The 21,525-nt window shown below is 45.8% G+C and overlaps 1 protein-coding gene and 1 long non-coding RNA gene across 3 annotated transcripts in view; one reads left to right on the top strand and one right to left on the bottom strand.

Annotated features, from left to right (window-relative positions):
* SCARF2 (scavenger receptor class F member 2) overlaps positions 1 to 21,525 on the top strand; it is an 82,780-nt gene that overhangs the window by 59,077 nt on the left and 2,178 nt on the right. For both annotated transcript variants that reach the window (XM_087913581.1, XM_026717069.2), the window contains one exon: positions 15,377 to 15,529. In XM_087913581.1, coding sequence (XP_087769707.1) covers positions 15,377 to 15,529 — 153 coding nt within the window. The remainder of the gene's footprint in view (positions 1 to 15,376; positions 15,530 to 21,525) is intronic.
* Positions 211 to 20,142, bottom strand: LOC148124657 (uncharacterized). The gene is made up of 3 exons (XR_015739650.1): positions 19,696 to 20,142; positions 13,477 to 13,726; positions 211 to 2,631 (listed from the first exon to the last, which is right to left on the bottom strand). It is a non-coding gene; the product is annotated as an uncharacterized LOC148124657 (long non-coding RNA).

The raw sequence follows: 21,525 nt of genomic DNA, 5'->3' as shown, positions 1-21,525 counted from the left end.
AGGGAAAAAAATTCCAAACTGAGCCATTGCACGGCCTTACAGCAGCATCCCTCATCTTTGTCAACTTTTAAGGCAGGTGGACTTCAACTCCCAGAATTCCCCTGGGGAATGTCGGCGGTGGAATTCTGGGAGCTGAAGTCCACTCATCTTAAAGTTGCCAAGGTATCAGGATTCCAACAGTTACTCCCATTTAAATCATGAGTCTCGAGCCAAACTTGAAAAGGATTTATTGAGAGTTAACATGTCCAGCGTTGCCTGGGTGCAGCCAACTCTGAGACACATCATTCCTTGTCACCTTTGACCCTGGTTTTCCCCCGCCCCCTGGGGGTATCATAATTCATATTCTCCAATGGGAGACATCCATAGCCAAGAGTCATCAATCATGTTCTTCAGTTTGAATTTTGTGCAGCAGAAACTTCGATCACTTAGTTACTATCTTTGAAAACATTTATGGAATGCACTTTCGGTTGCAAGCTGTCGCACTGCTCCCCCCTCCCTTTCTGTTGGCAATTCTAAACAGAATTATAGACAGAATTATCTAAAATAATAGAATTATTTTATGAGTTGACACAAGTTTGAGAAACACTGCCTTGTGGAGAGGTAAATTCTGCCTCCACCCCCCGAAAAAAAAGTGTGAGATCCCAGCAGAGAAGGAAAATGCACGGAGTGAGGCTTGCTTTGGTAGCTCGCCTCAATCCTTCTGATGGGAGCTTCTTGTAGCAGTCTGGCAGCCTGGGTCATTCATCTTCACAACATACAGGAACAAGAAATGCTTTGTTCAGCGATGGGGAGTTGAGCTGCCCATTTAATGGGGCAGGGACAGCCCTTGGGCACTAAGTACCCCAGCCACCTGGCTAGATTCTCAGGTGACGGAAGTCTCTTGCACGGGAGAGACTCAAGGAGAAAAGGAGATGGCGCTCTCGGCTGTAAGGAGAGTTTTAGAATTTATAACAGAACAACAGAGTTGGAAGGGACCTTGGAGGTCTTCTAGTCCAACCCCCTGCTCAGGCAGGAAACCCTATACCATTTCAGACAAATGGCTGTCCAATCTCCTCTTAAAAACCTCCAGTGTTGGAGCACCCATAACTTCTGGAGACACGTTGTCCCAATGATTAATAGTTCTGATTAATGATGGGGACAAATTCTAGAGAAGCTGAAGAAGCTTCTTGGATGAGAAGCGAAACTTCTTCCAAAGGAAAAAGCCAGAAAGTCCAGTTGCCTCTTGAAAAGCCCCTTTGGGGCAACCATATCCTGGATGACTGAGAGCCTCTGCGCACTTTTTGCCATACAACTCTGGGATGAGCCCCCTCCAGACGGTGTGGGAGGAGGAATGGATTTCCAGAGAGAGAGAAAATTGCAGACTACAGGATCACTCAGGTGACCCTGAGGACACACATAAACCTCCAAGGGGCCTCACTGACCCTCTGAAAGGATGCAAATGACCAGCTGTCTGCAAGGAGTATAAATCCTTCCATTCCCCACCATCCAGTCAGAGCTGAAGAAGCTTCTGGGATGAAAAGTGAAACGTCTTCAGAAGGAAAAACAAGAAAGTCCACCTTTGGGACATTCTGTAAAAATCACATAAAATCACAAATAATAGGGCTGGAAAGGATTTTGTGCTGTTGTTCAGTTGCTACGTCATGTCCAGTTCCCAGAAGCCCATGGATACAGGATGGCAGGTCCCTCTGTCCCCCACTATCTCCCTGATTACACCCAACTGTGTCAATGACACCGTCAGAAAGGATCTCAAAGGTCATCTAGTCCAACCCTCTGCTCAGGCAAGATACATGAACAAGGAGAGATTTAACCTGGAAATAAGGATAAACTTTCTGACAGTGAAAACAGTCAACCCATAGGAGCATCATCACTTGAGACTTTCCAGAGGAGACTGGACTGCCATCTGTCAGAAATGGTGTAGGGTCTCCTGCTTGGGCAGGGGGTTGGACTAGATGACCTACAAAGTCCCTTCCAACTCTGATTATCTGTAAAAGAACCTTTACATTTTAACGTCCTTCTGGAGAAATGGCTGTCCAAACTCTTCTTCAGTCCTCCTCCAGTGATGGAGCCCAACCCTTCTGGAGGGAAGCCATGCCACGGATCGACTGTTCTTACCGCCAGGACATTTCTCCTTAGCCAGGGTTGGAGGAAATGTCGCCCTCCCCTCCCCTGCCTGGGTGGATGCTCCTTTCCAGCCAAAAGAAAACAGGGAGCAAATTATTGGCACCCAGATGGTCTCTTTGGCTGCAGAGGGGCTCCTGATCTCCTGCTTCTGCAGAGCAAAATAAACTCCTTTTAAGCGAACGTTTGAAAATCAACAAGCAGCAGCCGCCAGTCAAACTCTTTATGATCGAGGGACATCATTTTAACCAGGCCCATCTGTCTAAAATGGCCTTCTTGATTTTGGCGGGCCCTTTTTCAGTTTTGATTCCCTCCCCCCCACCCAAAGCACCAATGCCTGATTTTTGACTTTGAATTGCGCCTCCAAACTATTTAAGCTTTAATCTGGTGCTTCCAGTGAACAACTGGCTTTATTTCAGCTATTAAAATGTTTGTTATTCTTGGGCTCCAAGGTCTTTTTCCAGCGCATTCACAGGCAATGGTGGGACTGTTCAGCTGTAGCTTTCTCTGTATCTGTAATAGAACAAAGACTGTCACAACTTATGTCACACAACAGGGAAAGCTGTGGCCTTGACGGCATGAGCCTTTAGGATAGGATAGGATAGGATAGGATAGGATAGGATAGAGCAAAATAAGGAATAGAATAAAATAGATCAAAATAACTAATAGAACATAATACAGCAAAATAAAGAATAGAATAGAGTAGAGTAGAATAGAATAGAATAGAATAGAATAGAATAGAATAGAATAGAATAGAATAGAATAGAATAGAATAGAATAGAATAGAACAAAATGGGGAATAGAATAAAGTAGAGTAGAGTAGAGTAGAGTAGAATAGAATAGAATAGAATAGAATAGAATAGAATAGAATAGAATAGAATAGAATAGAATAGAATAGAACAGAACAAAATGGGGAATAGAATAGAGCAGAGTAGAGTAGAATAGAATAGAATAGAATAGAATAGAATAGAATAGAATAGAATAGAATAGAGCAAAATAAGGAATAGAATAGAATAGAATAGAACAGAACAGAATAGATAGAGTAGAATAGAATAGAACAAAATAAGGAATAGAATAAAATAGAATAGAACAGAACAGAATAGGAATAGAATAGAATATAACAAAATAAGGAATAGAATAAAATAGAATAGAATAGAACAGAACAGAACAGAACAGAACAGAACAGAACAGAACAGAATAGAATAGAATAGAATAGAATAGAATAGAATAGAATATTAGAGTTGGAAGGGACCTTGTAGGTCTTCTAGGCCAACCCCTTGTCCAAGCAGGAGACCCTACACCATTTCTGACAGATGGCAGTCCAGTCTCTTCTTGAAAGCTTCCAGCGATGAAGCTCCCACAACTTCCGAGGGCAACTTCTGTTCCATCGGTTGATGGTTCTCACGGTCAGAAAATTCCTCTTATGCTTTTCTCCTATCTGGAAAAAAGCTAATCCAAGGGATCAAATCCCCAGAGCTATTTATTGGAAAGAAGATAAGAACGTTATCAGAGGAAATGCAGCAGACACTGTTGGTGTCAAGTGAGAAGTCTATGCCGGTAGTCCTCAACTTACGACCAGATTTGAGACCAACATTTATGTTGCTAAGGGAGACATTTGCTAAGTGAGTTTTGCCCCATTTTATGACCTTTCTTCACGTTGTTAAGTTAATCTGTCTGGAAGCTTCTCCTTAATTCCAGGTTGTTTCTCTCCTTGATCAGTTTCTATCCATTGACACGCCCCCCCTCTTCTTTGTGGCAGCCATTAATATAATTAACTTATTATTAATATACTTTTAACAATTAATATACTTAATCGCTTTAGTCCATATGTATCATGACAATATACATTGCAATACAAAATGTATATCTCCTTGTCTCTTCTTATGCTCTTCTGAAATTTAGCATTTAGTTGGGAAACAGATTCTTTGTGTTTTCACTTTTATTTTCACAAAATTGGCATTTTATCTCTCTTTGCTTCCAAGCTATTTTTATGTTTCATCTTTAAGGGCTAGCGGGTCTTTCAGTCTGAGTTGTCCAGGAAGTCTCTGTCGAATCCAACCCATTAAGTCTAGTTTATTTGTTTCCACTGCTGTGGAATATTGTGAAGAGATTGGCCCGATAATTTTGTTTTCTTTAGTTTTAAGTTGCAGTTCTACAAGAAATTTGGGATCTGAACAATAGCCAGTGCCAGTTCTTCTTGTTTTGTTTCGTTTCTTTTGCTGACTCTTCCATCTTCACCTGCAAAACAGAATGTCAGTTCGATGTTTATGTTTTCCATCCAGTGACATCTGTCTGTCTTTTAGGTTGCTAGCAATGGATGCAGTATTCTAGGTGTGGTCTTACTAAGGCTTTATAGAGTGCTATTAGTACCTCCCTTGATCTCGATTGTATTCCTCTGTTAATGCAATTTAGGATTGCATTGTTCATCGTATGTTTTAGTCTCCAGTCCCCTAATCCTGCTAGTTGCTCTTCTCTGCACTCTTTCTAGAGTCTCAACATCTTTTTTATAGTGTGGTGACCAAAACTGGATGCAGCATTCTAGGTGTGGTCTTACTAAGGCTTTATAGAATGCTATTAGTATCTCCCTTGATCTCAATTGTATCCCTCTGTTAATGCAATTTAGGATTGCACTGGGTTTTTTGGCTGCTGTTGCACACTGCTGGTTCATATTTGGCTGGTTGTCCACTAAGACTCCAAGATCCCTCTCCCAGTTACTGCTATTGAGCCTGGTTTCACCCAGTCTATATGTGTACTTTTGGTTTTTCTTGCCTAAGTGTAGGCCTTTACTTTTCTCTATATTGAATTTCATTTTGTCAGATAGGGCCCAGTGTTCAAGTCTACCTAGGGCAGGGGTCTCCAACCTTGGCAACTTTAAGACTTATGGACTAGCAACTCCCAGAATTCCTCAGCCAGTCCACAAGTCTTAAAGCTGCCAAGGTTGGAGACCCCTGATGTAGGGTGTTAGCTATCCCTGCCAGCTTAGTACCATCTGCAAATTTGGTAAGTTCCAAATATGCAGGTCCCTTCATTGCTGCACTTCTAAGGGACGATAGGCGAGGTGCCTAATACCTGTGAAGAAGGTATAAAAAATATCCTACCAAGTTCAGGGGCTATCTTATGGGCATACGACCTCCTTCCAATGTGTGATGACCCAGGGCTTGGCACAAAGACAACTCAGCCAGAGAATAAGTATGGGTCCCTTTATTAGCTCCAACTTTGCCCCCAACGTCCCAGTTACCATCCGATCTGGAGAAAAAACTCTCCTACGAATCTTCAGATATTCCAATCCAAACGTTGTAAACAGAAAACTTTAAATTATAAATCTAACAAGGCAAAATAAGGTAATAAATCCAGCAAGGCAAGATGTGGAGTTCCAGAAGTGAAGTAACACGGCAGTAAATCAAACCAGTTGGGAGGATGGCAGGAACTCCGATAACACCAGCCAACACAAGATAAACTCAACATTTGTTCTCAACAACTGTCATTCCCATCTGCCTCTCCTTTAAACTCCCTTCCCAGGTGTGGCTAATGAAGGGAATCAGGGCCCTTTCCTCCCCCGTAAGCCACACAACCCGCATTGCTCTCTTCTCCGTTCTTCCCTGCGTGCCCTAGGATGAAGAGGGTGTGGGCCTGGGTCTTCCTCTGAACTCCCTCTCCCTTGTTCTACCTCTCCCCTGCTCTGCCCAGCCGGACTTTGCTCTTCCCCAATTTCCTCCATAGCCAAGATTCCGATGGGGGCATGACGACACTATGCATCTTAATACCCAAAGTTGGGTTTTGTAAAAAAACAAAGAACCTCAGAGGGTGAGAACGGATTCCAGATCATTGTACCTTTGGCATTCAGCAACCTGGGTCATTATTATTTTCATTCACCTTTTCCAAGTCTCGCTGGAAAATATAGTTGGGAAAAGGCCTGAAAGCTGCAGCGCCAAAGTTCCTGGAATGTTTTCCTCCTGAAATGATCATCAGAGCTGTGTTTACAGTAGCATGCTGGGGCCGGCTTCCCCCCCCCTCGATAGGATAGAGGCCCTTTCTCTGAACGAGACTCTCGGACTGAATGGGTCTGTGTGTTTGCACTTCCTGGCGTTGACTGCTGGTTGGAGATTTTGTATAAACAATAGCAGCGAGAGTTTTCCCCTTGGCCTCCGTCGTGCGCAGTTGGGCTCTTTGCTGCTGCTCCAGAAGAGGAGGCGGATTGCAGAAGTCTTTACAGATTAACAGAGTTGGAAGGGACCCTGCAGGTCATCTAGTCCAATCCTCCCCATCCAAGCAGGAGACCCTACACCATGTCTGACAGATGGCAGTCCAGTCTCTTCTTGAAAGCTTCTAGTGATGAAGCTCCCACAACTTCTGAAGGCAACGTTTGTTCCATTGGTGGATTGTTACTGTCAGAAAATTCCTCCTTATTTCCAGGTTGAATCTCTCCTAGTTCAGTTTCCATCCATTGTTCCTTGTCCAGCCTTTGGGTGCCTTGGAAAATAGCTTGACCCCCTCCTCCCTGTGGCAGCCCCTCAAATATTGGAAGACTGCTCTCCTGTCTCCCCTGGTCCTTCTCTTCCCTAGACTAGCCAAGCCCAGTTCCTGCAACCGTTCGTTGTATGTTTTAGCCTCCAGTCCCCTAATCACTCTGGTTGCTCTTCTCTGTACTCTTTCTAGAGTCTCAACACCTTTTTTACAACTCTTCTTTGTGGCAAGCCCTGAGATATTTTAAGAGTGCTATCATGTCACCCCATCCTTCTTTTCCTTAAACTAGACATGTCTTCTATCCATCCATGGTTTGCTCAGATGTCTTTCTTTCTTTCTTTCTTTCTTTCTTTCTTTCTTTCTTTCTTTCTTTCTTTCTTTCTTTCTTTCTTTCTTTCTTTCTCTTCCTTCCTTCCTTCCTTCCTTCCTTCCTTCCTTCCTTCCTTCCTTTTCTTTCTTTCTTTCCTTCCTTCCTTCCTTTCTCTCCTTCTTTCTTTCTTTCTTTTTCTTTCTTTCTTTCTTTCTTTCTTTCTTTCTTTCTTTCTTTCTTTCTTTCTTTCTTTCTTTCTTTCTTTCTTCTGCCTTGGAAAACAGCTTGACCCCCTCCTCCTCTCTGTGGCAGCTCCTCAAATACTGGAAGATGCTCTCCTGTCTCCCCTGGTTCTTCTCTTCCCTAGACTAGCCAAGCCCAGTTCCTGCAACCGTTCGTTGTATGTTTTAGCCTCCAGTCCCCTAATCATCCTGGTTGCTCTTCTCTGTACTTTTTCTAGAGTCTCAACACCTTTTTTACAACTCTTCTTTGTGGCAAGCCCTGAGATATTTTAAGAGTGCTATCATGTCACCCCATCCTTCTTTTCCTTAAACTAGACATGTCTTCTATCCATCCATGGTTTGCTCAGATGTCTTTCTTTCTTTCTTTCTTTCTTTCTTTCTTTCTTTCTTTCTTTCTTTCTTTCTTTCTTTCTTTCTTTCTTTCTTTCTTTCTTTCTTCCTTCCTTCCTTCCTTCCTTCCTTCCTTCCTTCCTTCCTTCCTTTTCTTTCTTTCTTTCCTTCCTTCCTTCCTTTCTTCCTTCCTTTCTCTCTTTCTTTCTTTCTTTCTTTCTTTCTTTCTTTCTTTCTTTCTTTCTTTCTTTCTTTCTTTCTTTCTTTCTTTCTTTCTTCTGCCTTGGAAAACAGCTTGACCCCCTCCTCCTCTCTGTGGCAGCTCCTCAAATACTGGAAGATGCTCTCCTGTCTCCCCTGGTCCTTCTCTTCCCTAGACTAGCCAAGCCCAGTTCCTGCAACCGTTCGTTGTATGTTTTAGCCTCCAGTCCCCTAATCATCCTGGTTGCTCTTCTCTGTACTTTTTCTAGAGTCTCAACACCTTTTTTACATCTCTTCTTTGTGGCAAGCCCTGAGATATTTTAAGAGTGCTATCATGTCACCCCATCCTTCTTTTCCTTAAACTAGACATGTCTTCTATCCATCCATGGTTTGCTCAGATGTCTTTCTTTCTTTCTTTCTTTCTTTCTTTCTTTCTTTCTTTCTTTCTTTCTTTCTCTTCCTTCCTTCCTTCCTTCCTTCCTTCCTTCCTTCCTTTTCTTTCTTTCTTTCCTTCCTTCCTTCCTTCCTTTCTTCCTTCCTTTCTCTCTTTCTTTCTTTCTTTCTTTCTTTCTTTCTTTCTTTCTTTCTTTCTTTTCTTTCTTTCTTTCTTTCTTTCTTTCTTTCTTCTGCCTTGGAAAACAGCTTGACCCCCCTCCTCCTCTCTGTGGCAGCTCCTCAAATACTGGAAGATGCTCTCCTGTCTCCCCTGGTTCTTCTCTTCCCTAGACTAGCCAAGCCCAGTTCCTGCAACCGTTCGTTGTATGTTTTAGCCTCCAGTCCCCTAATCACTCTGGTTGCTCTTCTCTGTACTCTTTCTAGAGTCTCAACACCTTTTTTACATCTCTTCTTTGTGGCAAGCCCTGAGATATTTTAAGAGTGCTATCATGTCACCCCATCCTTCTTTTCCTTAAACTAGACATGTCTTCTATCCATCCATGGTTTGCTCAGATGTCTTTCTTTCTTTCTTTCTTTCTTTCTTTCTTTCTTTCTTTCTTTCTTTCTTTCTTTCTTTCTTTCTCTTCCTTCCTTCCTTCCTTCCTTCCTTCCTTTTCTTTCTTTCTTTCCTTCCTTCCTTCCTTCCTTTCTTTTCTTCCTTTCTTTCTTTCTTTCTTTCTTTCTTTCTTTCTTTCTTTCTTTCTTTCTTTCTTTCTTTCTTTCTTTCTTTCTTTCTTTCTTTCTTTCTTTCTTTCTTCTGCCTTGGAAAACAGCTTGACCCCCTCCTCCTCTCTGTGGCAGCTCCTCAAATACTGGAAGATGCTCTCCTGTCTCCCCTGGTTCTTCTCTTCCCTAGACTAGCCAGGCCCAGGTCCTGCAACCGTTCATCGTATGTTTTAGCCTCCAGTCCCCTAATCCGAGGCAGGCTGCTTAGAAATGGAGCCTCCCAGCTAGCCCCCCTTTCCACCCCCAGCCCAAGATTTAAAGGAGCCTGGCCACATCGAGCCAGCCAGTTTTGGACCCTGCTTCCTGACAGCTGCTACCCAGATGCTCCATCCAGGAAATGAAGAGGAGCACCATCCACTTCCTTTGTGGCTGCATCTCAAGGCTATGCAAAATATTAAAACAAGCCAGCTGGGTTCCTACAACATGCTAAGCTGAAATGGGGCCTGCCTCTTGCAGTCTGCAAACCATGGGAGATGGGTTTTAATATTGTGGGAAAGCCTGCTAGTTGGGATTTATTCAATAAACCATGGTTGAACCAGGGTGTGAAGCCACTGAAACCTTACAAGAACCATCTAGCTGTTGAGACTCGCTAGTTGTGTTCCCAAGGCTTACGGAGCCATAGATCCCGGAAAGTGTTCAGGGAAGAGCAACAATGATATTAAAGGGTCTGGAGGCTAAATCATAGGGCAAAGGGTTGAGGGGGATGTAGGTAGGTATGTTCTCCCTGTGATGGCGAACCTATGGCACAGGTGCCACAGGTGGCACCTAAAGCCATTTGTGTGGGCACGGGAGCCCCAGCCAAACTTACCTGCACTGGGCATGTGCGCATCTCCCAGCTGATTTTCAGCCCATTTGAGGCCGTTTTTGCCCTCCTGGAGGCTCAAAGGAAGCCTCAGGAGACCGAAAAACCGGGCCTTCTGGAAATATCGGAAGTGTCAAAACGGGCCCATTTTTCGGCCTCCCAAGGCTGCAGAGGCTTCCCTCAAGCCCCCAGGAGGGCGAAAATGTCCTCAAACGGGCCGAAAATCAGCTTGGAGGCTTGCGCATGCGCAGTGCAGGTTAAGGGGGTGGGGGTGTTACGCATACATGCACAGGGGGGTGGGGTGCATTGCATTGTTGGTGCCAGCACGCGCACGCTTTCAGCACACCAGAACAAAAAGGTTCACCATCACTGGTCTAGCTGACGGAAGAGAAGGATCAGAAGATCCTTCTGTCTTCCAGTACAGTACTTGAGGGATTATCACCGAGAAGAGGATATTGACTTATACCGGAGGGCGGGACAAGAAGTAATGGGTGGAAGCTTGATAAAGAGAGGTACAACCAATTTGTCAGATCAATATAATAGAAGGAATGTATGTTTGATTTTGCATGTACTGACTGTAGTTGTCATGCCCCTCTCGGAATCTGATTCGGAGGGGAAGGCCGAACAGCTGACAGGGAGTGGGAGTGTGGCTCCAGTGGCTGTGGAGGAAACTGGGGAAGGGCCAAGTCTGGCTGGGCAGAACAGGGAAGAAGAGGTAGAACAAGGGAGAGGGAATTCAGAGGAAGACCCAGGCCCACCCCCTCTTCATCCTAGGGCACGCAGGGAGGAACAGAGAAGGGAGCAAAGTGGGTTGCCTGGCTTACGGGGGAAGAGAGGGCCCTGATTCCCTTCATTAGCTGCAGCTGGGAACACAGTGTTTAAAATGAGAGTTTGTGCACAGCAATTTGTTGGAAAAAATCATGTATTATCTTGTTTTGTCAAAGCTTATCTGGGTTCCTGGTATCTTCCCAACTGTGTGAGTTTTGCTGAGCTTTCAAGTCTGCAAGTCCTTCTCCTGCCCTGTCAAGTTAATTACTGCAGCTTGGTTTGTTTGGATTTTTAGTTACAGTCTGTATGTACCTTGTTTTGGACTGAATTTTCTACAGTTAAAGGTTTTTCCTGGGAGAGTTTTTCTCCAGCCGAAGGTAACCTGGACATTGGGGGAAAAGTTGGAGATAATGAAGGGACTCTTCTTGCTTATTGGACTGGGTTGCCTTTGTGCCACATCCTGGGTCTTCCTTTCTTTCCTTCCTTCTTTCTTTCCTTCCTTCCCTCTCTCCCTCTTTTTCCTTCCTTCCTTTCTTCCTTCCTTCCCTTTCCTCCGATTCCTTCCTTCCTTTGCACCCCCTTCCCTCCCTCTTTCCTTCCTTCCTTCCTTCCTTCCTTCCTTCCTTCCTTCCTTCCTTCCTTCCTTCCTCCCTCCCCCTTCCAAGCCATATCCATTCTTAGTGTCATTCCGAAAAGGAAGGATGGCACCCTTGGATCCAGGCAGGATTCTAGCGGGCCAAGAGCTCTGTCTGCCCCCTTCCCCTCCATTACTGTCTTTGCCTCCTGGCTCTGGCCTGGAGCAAAATACTCTGTAAAATAAAAACAAGATGCAGAATCATGCTAATAGTTCAGAGACTTGGGCTCCAAACAACGGAAGGGAAGAGAGACAAATCCAAGGTTGTTGGGGTTTTTTTTCTTCTTCCTTCAAGGAAAAGTTTTCAGGTTCACTGGAAAAGTCCTGGGCTTTGTGTGAAAAGAGCTCAAGATCCGAGCCAATTCTTGCAAGGCTGGGAACTTGATATAGTTGCACTATTTATCAGCAAGTGCAATTTTAGATAGCATCACTAGGAGAGGGGGGGAAACCCCACAATTCCATTTCATCTGAATTATCCAACTCTGCTTTGAGTCCTGTGTCCAGATCTGGAATCAGATTTAAGAAAGATTCCAGGGAAATGGAAAAGGTAGGGCAGGACAGGCGGCAGATCTGGGGTGGTGTGAAGGGGGCTCGGGGGAACTGGAAGAGGCAGCCTGGCAAAGACGAGACTTGGGAGCCTTTCCAAGGCTTCTCCTGTCTTGGCCAAGAGTGCAAGACACAAACTTTCCTTACCCTCCAGTACTGGCCTCAGTTGGGCTTATAAGTCGAGGACTATCTCAATTCTCAAGCTTCTGGGCTTCCCAAGATCATGAAACCCCTTTTATTTAGGTTCAAGGGAATTCCTCTCCAGCAAAGTCCCGGCCAACAGCCTTTCATGAGATTTCACAATTACAGACTTTTATCAGGCTTGGAGAGTTGCCAGGCCGATATCTTCCTAACGCCACACTGTAGCAACAATTACTTGGCAAGAAGTCAGGAACACATCTTCACCCTAACAAATTGAACTAATTGTCTCCTGCAAACCCCACTCCCCTTTCGCTCCTCCTTATTCCCTAGGGGAGGGGCCATTCAGTGTCCACCTGAGCCTTTACTCCCAAGTAGAACCTTGTTCCTTAGCTGTTCCCTTCTCCTGGCAGCTCTGTGCATGTGCACACATCAGGAACAGGCTCCAGCTGTTCTTCTGCCCCACTGATCTCCAATTCCGAAGGCAGCTGATAACTGTGGGATGGCCTTGGCTCCACCTCTGCCTCAGAGGCAGAGCCCTTGTCAGAGCCTTCCCCAGCCTCCAGGACTGGCCCAGGTTCCTCCTCAGCCTCCTCACTGTCCGAGTCTGCTGCCAGCTCCCCTGGCCATTGATGGGCCACAACAGCTTCCTGAACATTTGCTGAGACGTTGCGAGGCTGGTTTTGGCAGCTCACTATTTTACATTATATCTTACAGACACACACACACACACACACACGATTTCCAACCAGCCCCTGCTAGACTGCTGCAGGATTCACATATGTCATCTGTTGACACCTCCCTGACGATGATGAATGAGCACTAAGCAGGAGAGAACATCAGGGCTAACCCTGGGCTGCAGCCCCTAATTGAACAGAGTTCAGCTAGGAAGCACCAAAGGCAATTATACCGGTTCCTGCAGCCTTTGCCTTCTCCTGCCTTCCCACTCAGGTGGGGGGGGCCCAGAGCTGCAAAGCCCCCGCCGAGGCTGCCCCCTCTAAGAATCACACGAGGCCGGGGATCGTGGCAGAACAAACACTCGGTCAGGGAAGGGGAGAGGCCCACAGGAAAGCCTTCTTCGGCCTCTCTCAGCATGATTTATTTAGCGGTGACTCACCCAGGACCAGAGGTCTGAAGGCATCAGAAACACAGCTTCCCCTCCGAGGTTTGCTGCGCACAGAGGCCCTTCTGTTGGGCATGCCTGGCACATCGCTGTCGGAGCGGCGCAAAGCCTGGGCAAAAGATCTGACTCCAAACCCCTTTAAAGCAGTTGTATCTTTTCCCGGGCTTCGTTGGCCACTTGAAATGTTCCCAACAGAAGTTACCGTGTTTCTCCAAAAATAAGTCCTTGCTTTATTATTCTTTTGCCACCAAGAAAAGGCACCAGGTCTTATTTTCAGGGGATGTCATCCACTGACTAACCTCACTTGCGCACATCGCCCCCGGCTTCCTTTTTGCTGTCAGAGGCCTACAGGAACTTCTTCTGCGGCCCGCAAGGTTTTCCTGAAGGCCTCTGCAGCCGATAACAGCTCCGGATCGATCCAGAGCTTTGTTATCGGCTCCAGAGGCCTTCAGGAAAGCCTTGCCGGCTGCAGAAGAAATGGGCTGGCAAGGCAGGTGTCAGAGTGTGCGAGGCCTGGCTAGAACTGTCCAAAGGCGAGTAGTAGGGCAGCTCCACCTCCCCACCCCCACCTCTGTAGTGGGCGGGATCTTAATTAGGGCTTATATTGGGCACACATATAAAAATCAAGCTAGGACTTACTTTCATATTTCATAGGTCATATTTTTGTGGAAACAGGATACCCAAAGATATTTCCAAAGGACCCTTTGCCCCTGAGAGTCTGGTCTTTGCATAATGCTCCATAGGGAATGCAGCCTTTTGTCCAGTCTCTTCTTCCCAACCTCCAGAGTTGGAGGACCCACAACTTCTGGAGGTGAACCATTCCACTGGTGAATTGTTCTCAGTGTCAGGAAATTTCTCCTCAGTTCTCGGTTGGATCTTTCCTTGCCAACTAGGACAACAAAATATGGAGTATCTGGTATGATTGGTCGGAGAAAAGGTAACATCTGATAATGGGACAAGATATTGAAAATGGGGAGACGTGCAACTAATTACAAAGCTTATAGAGAATTAAAAACATTAAAAGGATGAAGTTATTGTAACAAGGTAGAATACATCAATGATCGAAAAATACAAATGTAACCATTGCTCAATGTGTGCTGTAGAATGTATGTGTGTGTGTGTGTGTGTGTGTGTGTGTGTTTATTTGTTTGTTTTTAATTGCATAAATGTTAAATAATTTTTTTAAATTAAATTAAATTAATAAATAAACAAGACAACCATATATCTATGGAGATTCTCCGTCCTCCAGGTCATTGTTGTCCCAAAGGTGCTTTTTTTTCAGGAGGCAACTGGATTTTCTGGATTTCCTTTGAAGACATTTTGCTTCTCATCCAGGAAACTTCTGTAGCTCTGACTGGATGGTGGGGAATGGAAGGATTTATACTCCTTGCAGACAGCTGGACATTTGCATGCTTTTGGAGGGTTGTTGAGGCCACTTGGAGGCTTATCAGTGTCCTCAGGGTCACCTGAGTGGTGCAAATGGTTCCTGTAGTCTGCAATTATTTCCCCCTCTGGAAATCCATTCCTCCTCCCACATCATTCGAAGGGGGTTCATCCCAAATTGTATGGCTAAAAGTCTGTAGAGATTCCCTATAATCTAGGTTGCCCCAAAGGTGCCTTTTCAGGAGGCAACTGGACTTTCTTGTATTTAATTTGAGGATGTTTCACTTCTCATCCAAGAAGCTTCTTCAACTCTGACTGGAGGGTGAGGAATAGAAGGATTTATACTCCTTGCAGACAGCTGGTCATTTGCATCCTTTCCATCGTTAAAGTCACCTGGAGGTTTATCTGTGTCCTCACCAGGTGACCTGAGTGGTGCAAAGCCTTCTTGGAACTGTTGAAAGGATTGTATTGGAGACTGGAAATAGATGATGTCCTGTCTCTCCCGCTGTCAGGATTCTGGCACTTAACCCCAATTAAATCATGAGTCTCTAAGCAAACTTCCAAAACTTAAAAAGGATTTATTGGGAGTTAGCATGTCTGGCCCTGCCTGGGTGCAGCCAACTCTGAGGTACATCATTCACTGTCACCCTTGACCCTGGTTTTCCTCCACCCCCTGGGTGTATCGTAATTCATATCCTCCAATGGGACACGTCCATAGCCCAGAGTCATCAATCGCGTTCTCCAGTTAGAATTTTGCATGGCAGAAACTTCAGTCACCTAGTTACTATCTTTGAAAACATTTATGGAATGCACTTGTAATTTCCAAGCTGTCACACTGCTCTTTCAAACCCCTTTCCCCCCTCCTTTTTCTGCTGGCAACTCTCAAAAGACCATACAAATATTTTGAGTTGACTTCCCTCTGTTGAGAGAAGGCTGTTCCGTTTTGTTGCCTCTTTGACCCTTCCTTCAAACCAGCAGTCCTCTCTGTCCAATGTCTTCAAAGAAAACCAGAAGGTCCAGTTGCCTCTTGAAAAAGCAGCTTTGAGATAAGACAACTATCGTGTCATCCCAGCTCTATACCGATTGATTGATTGATTGATTGATTGATTGATTGATTGATTGGACCTCCCTTCTCCTCCCTCTTTGCACCTTGTAGTGGCTCATCATGACTTGGAGAACACCCTGAACTGCAGCTTCATTGAACCTCCTTCTGTGGTCGATCAGCCATCACCCTCTTGGTCATCCAGGGGCTCCTTCTCTTCCTTCGACACCACGGACGAAGGACCCGTCTACTGCGTGCCCCACGAAGGTCAGTGATACTCCTGGCACAGGCCAGACTCCGATCACGCAAGGCGTTCCTTGAGAGAGCTCAGATCTGGCCACCGAAAGGGAGAGTCGGTGGCTCTCAAGAGCTGAGATTAGTCCAAAAAGGGTATCGTTTCCTTGCCTGGTTACTAGGAAAAGTTGGGATAACAAAAATGTCTGTTAGAGTGTACACACACACATACACACACACGTTGCTGGGAACAAAATGCCAAGGTTGGGCCACTGCTGTCTAATAATGAATGCCCCAAATGCAGTCAAAATACCCTCCTTCTTCTTCTTCTTCTTCTTCTTCTTCTTCTTCTTCTTCTTCTTCTTCTTCTTCTTCTTCTTCTTCTTCTTCTTCTTCTTCTTCTTCTTCTTCTTCTTCTTCTTCTTTCTTCTTCTTCTTCTTCTTCTTCTTCTTCTTCTTCTTCTTCTTCTTCTTCTTCTTCTTCTTCTTCTTCTTCTTCTTCTTCTTCTTCTTCTTCTTCTTGTGCCCTACCCGTCATCGGACATTGGCAATTGTGCTGGCGATCCTATTTTTATCAACAGCTGCATGAAAAAGGGCTGCTGAGTTTTTGTCCCTTAGATTTTGAAGCCCTGATCTTCTTCTTCTGCCTGGACCTCATTTGCCATCCATTTTTCCCTGGAGGATTAAGTGAAGGACGCCCTATTTTTCTGGGTGTTGCATCACATGTCCGAAATAGTCTTAACTTGAGCTTTTTAATGGTCTTGATGATTCCCCTTGGCTTTCCCAGGCAGCTTATCACCTCCTCGTTTCTGATTTTGTCAGCCCAACTTGTACGTAACAACCTCCTGTAAATCCACGTTGCAAACACTTCTCACCCCTTCGGGGGGCTTTCTGACAGAGACCAACTCTCCCCTCCGTAGAGCAGGGTAGAAAAGATGGAGCACCTGACAAGCCTGATTTTCAGTCTCAGGCCCAGATCCGGACTGCAGAAGAACTCTTTCACTGGGAAGGATGCAGTCGGAGCTTTCTTGTCCTTATTTCAGTGGGTAAATTAAACAGGTTTCAAATTAAACCAACATCTTGTTTTTTGAGGTGTTGAGCTTCAAGCCATATTTTTCAATACCTTTAAAAAAATCAAACTCAGAATAACTCAGGGATACAATCAAGATCAGGGGAGGTACTGATACCACTCTATAAAGCCTTAGTAAGGCCACACCTAGAATCCTGCATCCAATTTTGAGCACCACACTATAAAAAAGATGTTGAGACTCTAGAACGAGTGCAGAGAAGAACAATCAGGTGATTAGGGGATTGGAGGCTAAAACATACGATGAGCAGTTTCAGGAACTGGTCATGGCTCGTCTAGGGAAGAGAAGGACCAGGGGAGACAGGAGAGCAGCCTTCCAATATCTGAGGGGCTGCCCCAGAGAGGAGGAGGAGGGGGTCAAGCTATTTTCCAAGGCACCCAAAGGCCAGATAAGGAATAATGGATGGAAACTGAACAAGGAGAGATTCAACCTAGGAATAAGGAGGAATTTTCTGACCGTGAGAGCAATCAACCCAAGTAACAGAAGTTGTAGGAGCTTCATCCCTGGAGGCTTTCCAGAAGAGATTGGACTGCTCTCTGTCAGAAATGGTATAGGGTCTCCTGCTTGGGTAGGAGGGTTGGACTGGATGACCTACAAGGTCCCTTCCAACTCTGTTAATCTGTAAATCTGTAAACCAAAGGGAAAAAACAAGGAAGGCCCAGGTGCAAAGCAACTCCCATGACTCGGCTCCTCCTGAGGGCCTCTAGTCTCATCCACCAGGCATTGGAGAAGACCACTGTCAATTTTGGCAAGGATCCTGCCAATCATATCGGCTGCGCATTGCTCATATTGGGAGAGGATAATATCTGTGGCTAAAATTCCCAGCTCACAAGAGAATTAGCCCTTTAGAGTAGGGCTCTCCAACCTTGGCAACTTCGAGGCTTGTGGACTTCAACTCCCAGAATTCCCCAGTCAGCATGGCTGGCTGAGAAATTCTGGGGGTTGAAGTCCACAAGTCTTAAGGTTGCCAAGTTTGGGAAGCCCAGCTTTGGAGAACAGGTGGGCTGGGCTAAGCATCCTGAATTCAAGATTTTGATGTGGCAAAATGTCCCTCGAACCTCAGAATTGCCAAGGGCTGGATTGAGACTTCCGCCAAAACCTGTTTCTTGAATAATGTATCACTCTTGAGAAATCGGGGATAAAAGGAACAACGACCCCAAGTTTCTGTTGCTAAAGCGACATTTGTAAAGTGAGTTTTGCCGCATTTTACAACTTTTCTTGCCGCTGTTGTTAAGTGAATCACTGCCATTGTCAAATTAGTCACACCGTTGTTAAGTGAATCCAGATTCCCCATGGACTTTGCTGGTCCAAAGGTCGTAAAAGGGGATCACATGTGATCCCAGGACACCGCCAAAGTCATGAGTCTGAGTGTTGATGCCATGACTGTGGGGGGGTTCTGCAACGCAAGTGTGAACTTTCTCATATCCCTGATGATGATGTGGGTGTCATCGTTGCCTCTCACTTTGGCGGCTAAAGCCTCTCCAGGTGGTTTTTCCTTTGCAAAACTGAGGACTAGGATACTGATAAGCATGCTGGAATTCTCTGGAATTAAAAGGGGTGAACCTGTGGTGACAGCAAAGCGGGCCGGAGTCCCCATTCTTGTTCTGACTTCACGAAATCCCGAAGCAGATTCCTCGGCCCGACAAAACCCCTTTTTAATAGGCTAATGTGAATTCCTGTCATTCACATCCAGCAAAGTCCCAGCAAACAGTCTTTCAAGGGTGAATTTACAACCACAGACCTTATCAGGCTTGGAGAGCTGCCAGGCCGGTAGCTTCCAAGCGCAACGCTGTAGCAGAAAATACTTGGCAGGGAGTCCCAAACAAAACTTCACCCTAATTAAACGAACTAATTGTCTCCTGGAAACCCCACTCCCCTTTCCCTCCTCTTTATTCCCTGTGGGAGGGGCCATTCACCATCCACCAAAGCCCTTACTCCCAAATCGGCCCTCGTTCCTTAACGGTTCCCTTCTTCTGGCAGCTCTGCATTTGCACACATTGGGAACAGGCTCCAGCTGTTCTTCTGCCCCACTGATCTCCGACTCCGAAGTCAGCTGATAACTGTCGGACGGCCCTGGCCCCATCTCTGCCTCCAACACAGAGCCCTCGTCAGAGCCTTCCCCAGACTCCAGGTCTGGCCCATGTTCCTCCCCAACCTCCTCACTATCCGAGTCTGCCGCCAGCTCTTCTGGCCACTGGCGGGCCACAATAATTCTGCCTTTGGATGGCCGGCCCTCAGTCAGAGCTTCTCATAGGATCTGAGCTCCTAATTTCTCCTCTCCTGTCCTGTTATTTTGGCAACCACTATGGAGCCGAGGAATTTGACTCAATCCCAGCTCCACCGCAACCCTTTTGTAGCAAATAACAGGCTTTTCACAAAGGGGCCTGTAATGCTTAAAGAATTCTTGGGCCACACATGCCTGACTTTGAGAGAAAAAGAAACACCATAATTAACAGACAGAAGATGTTCCTACCAGTGGAAATTAACTCCTGCAGTCATGGAGGCTCGCTTCGCACAAGACGAAACCCCTAGGACTGCTTTGGCACATGTCGGAGGGCTACGTGTGACCAGGAAAAGAGTCCCCTCTCTGTGGGAAGAAATTTTCCCTCTCCAACTCTGCTTCCCTCACTCTCTAGTTCAGGGGTCTCCAACCCTGGCAACTTTAAGACTTGTGGACATCAACTCCCAGAGTTCTTCAGCCAGCAACTCTGAGAGTTGACGTCCACAACTCTTAAAGTTGGAGACCCTTGCTCTAGTTGACCCCAGCTCAGGGATGGGATTCTACCAGTTCAGCCTGGTTCGAGTGAACCGGTAGTTCCGAGGATCAGCTGGGAGTGAACCAGTTCAGTTTGCTCTGACAATCAGCTGTTGGGCTCACCTACCGCACGTCAGCTGTTTAACACACAGGGATTGCTGGAGAAGGTCAGTAGCAAACGCTCCGCGCACATGTAAAGCGCACGCTGACCGATCCGGTTGTTACACCAGTTGAATCTCACCCCTGCCCCAGCTCGCTGTCGCAACTCCTTGCCTCAGGGGTGTCTTCCCTTCCCTGGTTTCCAGCCAGCGTACAAAAGACAAACAAACACAAATACACGCACCCTTCAAACTCACTTTCGGATCCTGGCATGACAGCCAGCCGCTCCCTCGGCTTTAAGAGCTGCTGGGTTCCTCTCGAAATGGGCTGTCCCCACCAATACACCATTTCCTATGCTAACCCTGGTTAGTTTGTAGTTGGCTTGTTGGTCTTCTGGCTTACGGTGTCATGTGACTGGAGCGTTCGGTTAGCTTTTTTAAAAAACAAAGGCCTATTGTGTCCTTCCAAGTAACGAGTTAATGTAATAACAGAGTTAACTCTATTGGGCAAATATGCATGATATCCGTGAGTGAAGAAACTCCAAACCTCCCCAAATGCTTTTGGTACAAAAAGCCACACATATTTCTCAACAACAACAAAAACTCCCTTCCAAAAAATCATAATCTAGCGGCCTCCAATTTGGCACCGGAGTTGGGAGAAGGATTATGCCTTCAGCTGTAACAGTCAGGAGGGCTCTTTAGGGAAATGTGTAGCTGACTCAGACTCAATATTGGGGGAAAAAAAGTTTGCTAATCTTGATTTTTTTTTAAAAACCCACTAAAAGTCTGCTCAGCATCATGAACTCAGTTGAGACTGTTTAATTTTGTCTCAAATTTTGCATACCAATTCCATCTTTTTTAAAAAAACAAAGTCCTAAAACCTTTCACCATCACACTATACAAATAAAAGGAGTTTCTTTCTGCTTCCTTGACGCAGGACCTATTGGCCTGAAGAGCATCCCTGGGTGGTAGGAAAGGATGAGGTTGTGTGTGAGTCTTTGTGACATCCATGTTCTGACTGAGGCTTCCCAAGACCATGAAGCCGACTCCCCGTCCCGATAAAACCCCTTTTATTTAGATTAAAGGGAATTCCTCTCCAGCAAAGTCCCAGCAAACAGTCTTGCAAGAGTTTTCACAACTACAGACCTTGATCAGACTTGGAGAGTTGCCAGGCTGATAGCTTCCAAATGCCATGCTGTAACAGCAATTACTTGGCAAGAAGTCAGAAACAGATGTTCACCCTAATGAATTGAACTAGTTGTCTCCTGCAAAACCTCAGTCCTCTTTCGCTCCTCTTTATTCCCTAGGGGAGGGCCATTCAGCGTCCACCTGAGCCTTTACTCCCAAGTAGAACCTTGTTCCTTAGCTGTTCCCTTCTCCTGGCAGCTCTGTGCACGCGCACATTGGAAACAGGCTCCAGCTGTTCTTCTGCCCCACTGATCTCTAACTTCAAAGGCAGCTGATAACTGACGGGCGGCCCTGGCCCCATCTCTGCCTCTGAGGCAGAGCCCTTGTCAGAGCCTTCCCCAGCCTCCAGGACTGGCCCATGTTCCTCCACAACAATCCAGGGTGAAACCAAGTGGTCTGCAGCTTTTTGCACCCTAACCCTAAATTTGGAGACAGTGCATCTGCATCTGGGGGAAGTCAGAAAAATCTGAGTGCAGCCCTCCCAGCACATATAGGATGGGGGGGGGGGAGGCCTTTGGCTGCCCAGGTGGGCCCATATTCTTGCTTCTCCCTCCATCCTGCTGGGATACCTCAGCTTCCAAGGACTTCCCCTTGCTAAAAGGAAGGAAGCAGCCCTGCTCATACATTTTTAAATTCTGCCTGGGCCACAGCTTCACCCTAAGCTACATGCCAATCATTTGAACATCGGTCATTAAGTAACAGCTGAAAGGAACTTCTCTTTCCTTGTTGTAAAATGAAATAAAATCCCATCCTGAGCACAGACTGTATTCTGTACACTCAGTGCTTAAAAAGCATGTTGGACACAAATCCCTCCTTTCGTGTAGGTTGCTCTGTCACACTCGCTTGGTGTGAACAGTTCTCCCAGGGCTAGAAGGAGGAAGCCCAGTGGCGAGCAATCTC

This window comes from Pseudonaja textilis, chromosome 15 (genome assembly GCF_049901715.1).
Source record: "Pseudonaja textilis isolate UNSWEBS1 chromosome 15, rPseTex1.2, whole genome shotgun sequence".
NCBI classification, from domain to species: Eukaryota; Metazoa; Chordata; class Lepidosauria; order Squamata; family Elapidae; genus Pseudonaja; species Pseudonaja textilis.
The sequence above is the reverse complement of the archived record's forward strand: the minus strand, read 5'-3'. Positions and strand labels throughout refer to the sequence as shown.